At 38.1% G+C, this 10,586-nt stretch overlaps 1 protein-coding gene across 2 annotated transcripts; it reads left to right on the forward strand.

The window, feature by feature from the left end:
• Nucleotides 1-1,733: 1,733 nt before the first annotated feature.
• Nucleotides 1,734-9,476, forward strand: afmid (arylformamidase). 2 transcript variants are annotated; one of them, XM_058401712.1, is made up of 11 exons: nt 1,734-1,820; nt 2,763-2,853; nt 4,711-4,815; nt 5,067-5,115; nt 5,242-5,327; nt 5,879-5,951; nt 6,035-6,132; nt 7,046-7,124; nt 7,290-7,425; nt 8,654-8,758; nt 8,870-9,476. In XM_058401712.1, exons 1-11 carry the CDS (start codon nt 1,791-1,793, stop codon nt 8,897-8,899), a joined length of 882 nt encoding a protein of 293 aa, XP_058257695.1. In that variant the 5' UTR covers nt 1,734-1,790; the 3' UTR covers nt 8,900-9,476. The 2 variants fall into 2 exon arrangements, with proteins under 2 accessions (XP_058257695.1, XP_058257696.1); XM_058401713.1 differs by lacking the exons at nt 5,067-5,115; nt 5,242-5,327.
• The last annotated feature ends 1,110 nt before the right edge of the window (nt 9,477-10,586 follow it).

The following is a 10,586-nucleotide window of genomic DNA, read 5'->3' on the forward strand; positions in this document are numbered from 1 at the left end:
TAAACAGGAACTAAAAGTCCAAAAAATCCTTACAAATGCAAAAGTGTAGGACGAATGATAATACTTTATGATACATTTTAGTATACATCTTCATAGTCTCCAGTGTCAGCACTGTGCAGAGATAAACTTGTCAATATATGTTTTCCATCACAGGAAATCCTTTAGGACAGAGGACTTTGTGCTTTGCAGTGACAATTTTTATTATTTTTATTATTAATTGAGAGAGGGTCAGAAAAACAGAGACCAGTCAGGAAATGAATGTTTATAGCTACTCTATCATGTGATAACAAGAACTAACTTATTTCATTGGCATTAAATGTCATAAACACTATAACAGATAAAATGCATGTCATTTTTTTAAAAACATAAAATAAGCAGAGTTGAAGAACTATTGAGGTATAAGATGACTAAACAGTTTGGAACATGCTATATGTTATTGCAAAATAGTCAGCATTAGAATGGCATCACAGCACCAGACATTTATTATTTTCCTAAAATACTACATCCCATTGTGTAAAATTGTTTTAGAATCCTTCTTATGGCACAAACTATCAGGAAGAAACCTATTCATATGAAATTTTGCATTAATCATGCCCTACTTATAGCACTGGAAATCAGCAACTCACACAGTAACTGCTTTATTCTAGTCAGGACTGCGACTGATCCAAAGCCTATACCGGGAACACTGGGTGTAATGTGGGAATACTTCCTGGATGGGTTGCCAGTACATTGCAGGACACCATGCACAAACATTCACACCTAAAGGCAATTTAGTGTAGCAAATCACCTAACTGACATGTTTTTGGGAGGAAAACAGAGAAGCCCTGGAGACACAGGCAGAAACTCCACAAAGACCTGAGGTCAGAATTAAACCTGGAACCCTTTTAACAACCATCATTAACCATCATTAACAGCCAAACACAAGAAGACATGAAAGCATTACAGCTATTTGTACTACATGATAGCTACCTGTACACCATGATTGTAAATACACAGACCAAGCATAAGATTATGACTGCCTGCCTAATATTGTGTTGGTCCCCGTTTTGCTGACAAACCAGCCCTGACCCATCATGCACTGTGTATTCTGACACCTTTCTATCAGAACCAGCATTAACATCTTCAGCAATTTGAGCAACAGTAGCTTGTCTGTTGGATCAGATCACACGGGCCAGCCTTCACTCCCCACTTGCATCAGTGAGCCTTGGCTGTCCATGACCCTGTCGCCGGCTCACCACTGTTCCTTCCTTGGACCACTTTTAATAGATACTGACCACTGCAGACTGGGAACACCCCACAAGAGCTGCAGTTTTGGAGATGCTCTGATCCAGTGGTCTAGCCATCACGATTTGGCCCTTGGTGTCAAACTCGCTCAAATCCTTATGCTTGCTCATTTTTCCTGCTTCTAACACATCAACTTTGAGGACAAAATGTTCACTTGCTGCCTAATATATCCCACCCACTAACAGGTGCCATGATGAGGAGATGATCAGTGTTCTTCACTTCACCTGTCACTGCTCATAATGTTATGCCTGATCGGTGTATGTATCATTGTAAGTATACAATTATGAATTTTCAGCATTCTCAAAGAAGCTTATTCTCTTACAGAAGCTTCTGTTTGAGTTCACTTTAGTGACTCTTGGTTTTGGGAGTTGAAGTTCACTTCCATGTTTGTTGACTCTGTATGCAGTTACACCTTTTCCGCCGTTGACTCCACATTTTTATCTTAACAGCAAGGTTCAAAGGTCTATAGTTAAGGCTGTAAAAGAGGCTATGTAAATCCTGCAACAATGTCTCACTGGAAACAAATGAATAAACATGTAAGTATTCATTGCACTGTTTTGATGTATGCATTTGTTAAAATATGTTTGTTAAAAAAAATTTGTTAAAAATGAATACACAGAATATCAGTCAGCACGGTCTTTATAGAGCACAGGCGTTCACGCGCATGAAGCAATGAAGGTGAGCATGCAGATAAGTGGCCAGTGCTCAAACAATTTCATTCAATTGAACAATTAGGTTTAACTTCATTACGGCCGTGATCATTTATATGTCTTTGTAAAATAATTCCACAAATATTGTGTTGTGTTTTGCTGGGACCTTATCAGAAAATGCTTGCCGCAGAAAACTCTAGGGAGCAAATCATGATAAGTTCATGATTCTTACACTTAAATTATAAGGGCGTCTAGTAATCATATAAAATAAATGTAAAGTGTCCCCAATACTGAAAAAAACAAACTGTAGTTTGTCAGAACATCTCGAGGGAGAGCAGAACTTTTTAACTTTAAAATTTTAACTAAGTTCACTTAATGTATCACTTCACCAGGCTCTACATGTTGCTTTGGGGAATTAGGGGCGGGGGTAAGACGTGTGTCGTCAGAGATACGACTGATATGATTGGTCACTTTCAGCTAACACCAATTCTCACGGACCTTCGTCTCATTCATTAAAAAATCATCCCAAGATGAACACATGCACTGCCACTGTTCTGCACGCGTATATCGGCCATCGTATTGTTATTTATTATAGTTTTATTGCTGTTTAAATGCCACAGAAAAACTCCATACGTATAAGCATGGCGCACTGCAAACAGGTTATATTTGGTACATTGGAGTGAATTAAAAGTAGGCGGGGTCTCTGTAGAGTGCCTCTGTCATCAGCCAATCCTAGCGCAGGAGGCGGGGTTTACCGGAATGACCGTGGGAACAAAACAACGCCTGGGGCCGCAATGGCTGACAGTAAACTGCGGTGCTGTTTGATAGGAGTTGGAGAAACAGTATTCACCCAGCCAGTGGTCGCACAGGATGTCCGCCGATGCCGTGATAAAAGCCCACGAGGCAGCACTGAAGTCAGGTTGGTGGATCCTTTTAAAAATCACGAAGCGAATACATCACAGCTTAACCTTATGTTTATTTATAGGATGAAGGCCACTCAAGTTTCGTAATGATGCGTCGTGTGGATTCGTTTCAGACACATGCCTGTTCAATTAATATTAATAGTTTCTTGTTAATACTAAATTTGTGGTCATCTGGACTGAAATGCGTGGCAGCGCGGGAAAACTCTTCGGATATCGCTGTGGCTGAATTTTGATAACCAGTCAAAAATACTGACCGGTCTGGGCTATGACCAAAATTGAGGTTTTTCCAACTATAACTTGATTGACCTCATTTGGCAAAGTCATTAATATATTTTACTAAACGTATCTGTTAACTCTTTGTTTGTCTTTGTCTGTCTGTTTTTGTTTCTTTTGTCTGTTTGTTTCTTTATTTCTTTTTGTTTAATCATTTCATTCATTCATTCATTTATTCATGAATTCATTCATTATCTGAACCTGGCCTATCATCCTGCAGCAATCAAGCAATCATGCAGCAAGGCTATGATAACCCTACCAAGCAACAAAGCCACAAATGTCCACTGATTTTTCTATTTTTCTACATATTAAAATGACAAAGAACCAGCATTTCAGCAAATGCCATAATGATAGCTTGATGAGCAACATTTGAAAGGTTTTTAAGTTCTTTTCAAATAACGTTGATCCATCGGGCCTGTTCGCGGGCCGAAGTTTCTTCATTTCCCCATTCAAACTTTCGTTCCTACCTGCAATTAGTTCCAAAAGTAACCATAGTTTGTCACCTTGTCATATGCAAGCTCTCTTGAAGAGATATCATGAAGAAAAATGAGTAGATAGTAAATAAAAAGGACTTCCTTCATGGAAGGAAGTGGCAAATTGGCTTGCTTTGTTAATCTGCTAACAAAGTTATTACAAGGCCTAGTTTGTAACCTCTAATCCAACCAGTTTTCATTGAGATGAGTGCTTTGTTCTAATTACTCTACTCTAACTTGAAGTAATTAGCTTTAGAACTATTCACACAACTATTTGCACACCCACAAGTGAACTTATTAAGCCTACAGCAAAGTATGTCATGGTTGTGACCAAGAATTTTAACATTGCATGACTTTGTTGTGGCCTCCAATTATTTGTTTGGGACAATTTAAAAAAAATCTACTCACTTTTTTGGAATAGATAAAAATTTGGGCTAATGGTTTATCCATGTTGCACAGCCAGTGATCCTTGTATGTGATTACACATCATACCAAAATATGCAATGTTATAAATCATCTTGGTGCTTAGTTTCCTAGTCTAATTCAATTGTTGTCTCTGTCTAACTCATTTGAAATGCAGTAGTTGCTACGAGTTAAGTAGGGGGCAACTACATGACCATGAAATGGATCTTAAGAAACTTAACTCGAGGCTATAATATATTAATTTGTGTCCAGGAGAGATTGAACTTGTGGACACGAAGCTTACCACATGGGCTCAGTATATTAATTCATGGTCATACCTTATGAAAAAATAACCACCATGTCACCACAGCAGCTCCATTGTAATCCAGTACCGGATTTGTTCTCAGTGCAAAACTCTTTATACATCTCAGTTTTAAAAAAGCACAACAGTGATCAACTGGTTGAAGAGCTAACAACAAGGCTTTGTTTAAATTTAACATTTGAGCGCATGACAGGTTTTCCCAGGTCACAACAGGATTTAGTAATGGCTTTAGTGACCTACAAAACTATGACGACTTTTCTGGAAATGCGTGAATGCACCCGAATGCTGGCATGTGATGAAAATATACATTTTCTATTAAATTATTTTTTTGTGCAAGTTTTTAGTTACAAGCTAAGTGTTACTGTATGTGGATGTGTGAATAGGTACCGAGAAGGCACGAGCTGTTGCACAGAACATTCTGGATGTTCCTTATGGAGAGAGAGATGAAGAGAAGCTGGATGTGTACATGCCTCTCAGTTCCTCCCCAGGTAAGGCAGTGCGAAATGTCATAGTTTACATTTACTTTACATGGTGTCCTGGGCCTCTGATCCCTAAAGCATCAGATTACTCATGGCTCATTTACGATCCCTGAACTGGAAATTTAACAGCTGAATTGCAATATATTCCTCCTTATCTTTGTGTATTAAGAGTTATATATTAAAGCTGTATTCCATTGTTCCCTGACACTGTGTAACTTTCTTAATTGTATCATCAGCATCATAGCTTTTCCTTATTTCAGATGTGCCTCTAGTTATCTACCTCCATGGTGGTTACTGGCAGTTCCTGAGGTATGAGGTGTAAATCACATCTTATCATCTTTGGAATTGGGATTACACAGTAAAAGAAAAATGAAACATCAGGCCTTGAGCAAGTCTTGCAAAGCTCCCTTTATATAAGATCATCTTATCTTGCAGCAAGGAGGAATCAGGTTTCATGGCTGTACCATTGACCCAGAAGGGTGTTGTGGTGGTCGCTGTCGATTACAGTATTGCCCCGAAAGGTACCACTGACTTGTAAGGCTTAATGCAAGTGCAATACTGCCTTCACGTGCTATCAGAATGATCCTACTTCCCACTTCTGAAGTGGTAATTATGAGTATGTCGTGTTCACATGCTTTGCTGTTGATGAAGCCATTTCTTTCATATATACTTCTATTTTCTTTTCTTTTACTTTTATTTTGTTTTACTCGGTTAGCTAGCAAGCCATTTTCATGGTGTAAAAATCTACATGCATACAGTAGAATGGTTGCTGAATATGAACAAATCAGCAAGTGCTAACAATTTGCTGCATTCAGAAACCCTGTAATCCAGTATGGAAACTGTCGGTTTCAGCTATGTTGAAAGTTTAGGACTTTTCCCATCTCAGAAACTCGGGTATCAAATTTTTTTTTTTTCCCAGGCGTAATTATGACTTGAAGGGTCATTCATATGCAACTCCCAGTGGGGAAGCTCCAGTAGCATGTGAAGGCAGAATACAAATTTAAAAGCATGTTTTCTAGAGAACCCAATTGTTATCTTGGTTTTCCAATTCCCTCTTCTATTCTCCTCACAGGTGATATGGATTTGATGGTATCTCAGGTACGCAGGAGTCTGGTGGCGGTCATTCAGCAGTATTCACACATCAGGTAAGTGCACCTACCTTGCTCTGCTTTTACTATATATTACTCACTGGCTTCTCATTAATGCATTGCTACTGGTCTTTCAACAGTGGGCTGTACCTGTGTGGTCATTCTGCAGGTGGACACCTGGCGGCCATGGTTCTCTCTACCGACTGGTCAGAGTACAATGTATCACCTCAAATCAAAGGTGTTGGAGTCTTGAGTAATGACCAAGGCTGTGATTCCAACCAGGTCTCAAAATGTTCCTAAATTAAGTGGTAGTCTGTATTTGGATATGAATATTCTCCTCAAATTGACAATCCGTGAAAGGACCAACGTCCATCTTCAGCAGTGCAAGCAAACAGTTGGAGCAATGGTATCCATAGTAACTAACATCCAGGAGATAAATATTAGACAATGAGATCAGATATTTTCCCAAACATGCAAGTGAATAAATGATTAAACAGCTTCAAATTGAGAAAATAGGGGTAGCATGATGGTGTAGAAGGTAGCATAGGTGCCACACAGCAGCAGGATTCAATCATATTACATATCATATTTTAATCATATGATCATAATGTCTACACTGGGTTTTGCATGGTCTCTGGATGTATGTGTGGGATTGCACTGGGTAGTGGGTTTTCTTTCACCTCCCAAAAACATACCAGGGGAATTGGCTAGTCTTAAATCTTGTGGTACTCTCGAGTGGGCTGGAATCATTTTCCTCCTGTGCTCCTGCTGTGCAAGAATACTTATATTCCATGTCCAAACTGAGCAGATTAAATTTTCTACTGAAGATAAAAGCACCAACTAGTGGAACCAAATAATTAGGAATAAATAACACATTCTATACATGGTTAATTTTTCACATACACAACCATACACTGTATAAAGCATGTTTTCTAACAAAATAATAAAAATAGTTGCACTAAAAATACACAAATACTTGTTGAGTAGCAAAGGGAAGAAATACACAGAATATATTTATATGAATATGGATCAGTGGCAGAACAGTATGCAAATTTTAGAGCACTTTAGCAATAACACAGCTTTGTTTTTTAACTAATACTTTAAACATAATCAAGCAGCATGTTGTTTCAAGGATTCGGTGTCCGTTTCAGGAGCGTTCCTTGTTAGCGGCATTTACGATCTGCTGCCCATGATGTCCACATATGTGAACGACCCACTGAAGATGACAGAGTATGTAAATACATATGCTTCTTCTAATCCACATTATCAATATTAATTATTCTAACATTAGTCTGTGATGAGACGTGCACATTGAGGTAATGTTTTGGAGTAAAGTTTTACTCCAAAACATTACCTCAATGTGCACGTCTCATCACATTTTATTTCTCATTTTAGTGAGGTGGCTCTTAGGAACAGCCCCATTCGGTTAGTGTCTCAGCTTAAAAAGTCCTGTTCAGACTGTGACATTGTTGTTGCTGTGGCACAAAACGACTCCCCTGAGTTCCGGAGGCAGTCAGAAGAATACTTCAAGGTACAACAGTTTAAGACGGACCATGCTGTTAAAGGAAAACGGTCAATGATAGTGTGATGTGATTAGTGGAGGGCCATTACTACCACAAGCGTGAATATTATTCTATAATGGCGGCTCTTGTCACACAGTAATTTGCAGTAGAGTTAAAGAACACATTGTACTTTTTGTTTCATAGCTACATGAGAGCTTTATCATAGCCATATTTATAATTTTTCTTTGTCACTCTAGTCGTCTCTTACAGAAATAATATATAGAACAAGTGGATTAATATCTGCCAGTGATCGTCAAGAGCTGCTCTTCTAATAAATCAGAATTGAGAATTTTACAGCGTTATTGTACAAGTAACTTAAATAAACTGTTTTTAAACTTTATCATTGCATAGGTAAAACTAATGTTTGCATATACTGACCACACATTTCTGATAAGTCAAGGAAGCATTTGTCATTTCAACCAAATACAGATATACAGTTGATTAAGTACAGAGTGTTCCTCAAGGCCCATGGTGCTACATAAAACGGACACAACACAGTACTATATAAAGTGCACATGTTCACAGAGGCAAAACAGTAGACCGTGCCAGAGAGCACAATACGATCACAATACAACTGTGTTCACTGTACAGCAGTACACAGTTCTCTAGTGAGCAAAGTGCAAATAATACTTTATATGCTCATGTTCAGGGCCACAGGATGGATTTTTTTTTTTTTTTTTTTTTTTTTTTTTTTTTTTTTTTTTTTTTTTTTTTTTTATAAATTCAGGATAATTTTTTTAGTCATAATGGTGGAGGCATCCCTGTTGCTGCTGCATAAATTTTGACTTGGATTTACATTTTAGGACTTAAATTCATATTCATTAAATGTTTTTGGTGTATGCTTAATAGATTTTTGTTCCACTGTTCTTGAGTCACAGCTAGCAGAGATGGAAGGACAGTAAACTGTCCCTTTTTTTTTTTTTACTGCTTAGTTCCTACACTAATGCAGATATTGACATTTTGTAATTAAAATGTTTGTTCTTAGAAATATATTAAAATAGTATCAGGCAAAATCCCTCACAGAGTTAGTGATATTTATTTTCCAAATGAGGAAAGATTGAGTTTCTCTGTATAACTCAAATAATTGCACATGGGTTGACGACCTGTAGTTTGGGAAGCCCTTACTAAAAACTGGACAAATATTTGTCATGTTTCCTTCAGAAGTGTATTAAAACCCACCCATCTGTACTTTCTCAGTCTTTGCAAGAAGCCGGACTTAAGGTTACTTTTGAGGACATACCGGACACGGATCATTTCAACATCATTGAGCAGCTTGTGGATGAAAAGTACTACCTCACACAGGTAACTGCTTCACTGATCATATGGTTGAATTTCTTGAATAAATCCTGAATGAATTTAGCTGTTGTGTGTTGGATATCTTTATTATTATTATTTTTTTTTTTTATTTTTTAGCTCATACTGAAGATGATGGGCAAAAGCTAAGGGGAATGCCACTGGTCCTCAAATCATCCACATTTCTTTCCTAGAGTTTTGTGTCTGTGTTTATGAGCAGTCACCTTATTATGCCTGAATGTTCAGTTTAACTATGGGTCAATTAAATCATATTTCTTGTTGTTATTTGGGAGTAACAAGGTATTTCCACATCAGATCAGTCTGTCCTGCTGTTTGTGAGGTAGTTCTGTGTACAGTCTTCATGAATTTTCTGTGATTTGTGTCACTATGAATTCATGCACTCGAACGAGATGTTTTCAGATGTTGGTTAAACAGACCTTTATCTGATTTATATAATCCGCCTGCTGTGTGTTGCCACACAAATAATGTAGCAAATTCATCGGTCTGCATGAAGAAATGAATCATACCTAGGCTGCAACTGCTAGACGTCCTCAAAAGTTCAGTTCTAGCATGATTTTGCGTATCAGATTGTACTGAAGAGGAAGCAAGCGTTAACATGGTTACCATATTTGGGCTGAAATTTGTGTCTGTGGTGAGTGTTATTAATGTGCAGATTGTGGATCTATGTAAAAGCAACTACCATAATAAAAAAAAATCGAACTGGTAATTCTTGTTTGGATCATTATTTTACATGCTCTACATAAGATTTATGATTTTATCTGTATTCTGCATTTTAGACATTTCATGTTCATCAGGCATGACATGAGTACAGACAGATCATCTCCTCATCTTGGCACCTGTTAGTGGGAGGGATATATTAGGCAGCAAGTGAGCATTTTGTCCTCAAAGTTGATTTGTTAGGAGCAGGAAAAAGGGGCAAGTGTAAGGATTTGAGCAAGTTTGACAAGGGCCAACTTGTGATGGCTAGACCACTGGATCAGAACATCTCCAAATCTGCAGCTCTTTTGGGGTGTTCCCAGTCTGCAGTGGTCCGTATCTATTAAAAGTGGTCCAAGGAAGGAACAGTGGTGAACCGGCAACAGGGTCATGGGTGGCATTGATGCGAGTCGGGAGTGAAGGCTGGCCCGCGTGATCCGATCCAACAGACGAGCAACTGTTGCTCAAATTGCTGAAGAAGTTCTGATAGAAAGGTGTCAGAATACACAGTGCATGATGGGTCAGGGCTGTTTCGGCAACAAAAGGCGGACCAACACACTATTAGGCAGGTGGTCATAATGATATGCCTGACTGGTGTACATTTTAAGCATCCTGTTCATTAACTGAATTACAATATTCAGTTTGTCTTTTTATAAAATAATTGGGTAACGTTTTAATTCTAACTGTTCAATGCAAGAGTATAGCATTATTATATACATGACACTCTAGGGTAGCAAAATAGTGAAAACTCGTTATAAATGAAGCAAATTAAACAAAAATCTTACATTTATACCATAAGTTACTGTGCTTTAGTGCTCATCCTTCATGTGACCTCATGATCATGACCTCAGGTTTCATGGCAGAAGAGGGTATTTATGCAGCACCAGCACTTTATTGATAAAGGTCTAGGCTGACCATTTAGATCAGAAAGTAAACTACGTTTTCTTGTCCTCCTTTCTATATTACCTGAATTAACGCTGATGTTACACATTTTGCTCCTTATATACGAGTTAACACATTCCTCATGTGTTAGCCCGTCAATGGGCACATTGACTACTGAAACAAGAGTCTTTTTATTCCAACCCACATAGGAGATGGATCCAACTGTCAACGCTGAAGA

Source organism: Hemibagrus wyckioides, linkage group LG10 (assembly GCF_019097595.1).
Source record: "Hemibagrus wyckioides isolate EC202008001 linkage group LG10, SWU_Hwy_1.0, whole genome shotgun sequence".
In the NCBI taxonomy this organism is placed as follows: domain Eukaryota; kingdom Metazoa; phylum Chordata; class Actinopteri; order Siluriformes; family Bagridae; genus Hemibagrus; species Hemibagrus wyckioides.

Bases quoted from the DNA above. Each gene is read 5' to 3' on its own strand.
- afmid (XM_058401712.1), top strand. From the start codon at position 1,791: ATGTCTCACTGGAAACAAATGAATAAACAT. The intron at 2,854-4,710 runs GTTGGTGGATCC...ATGTGTGAATAG, and splicing joins CGAGGCAGCACTGAAGTCAG to GTACCGAGAAGGCACGAGCT. The intron at 7,125-7,289 runs GTATGTAAATAC...TTCTCATTTTAG, and splicing joins GACCCACTGAAGATGACAGA to TGAGGTGGCTCTTAGGAACA.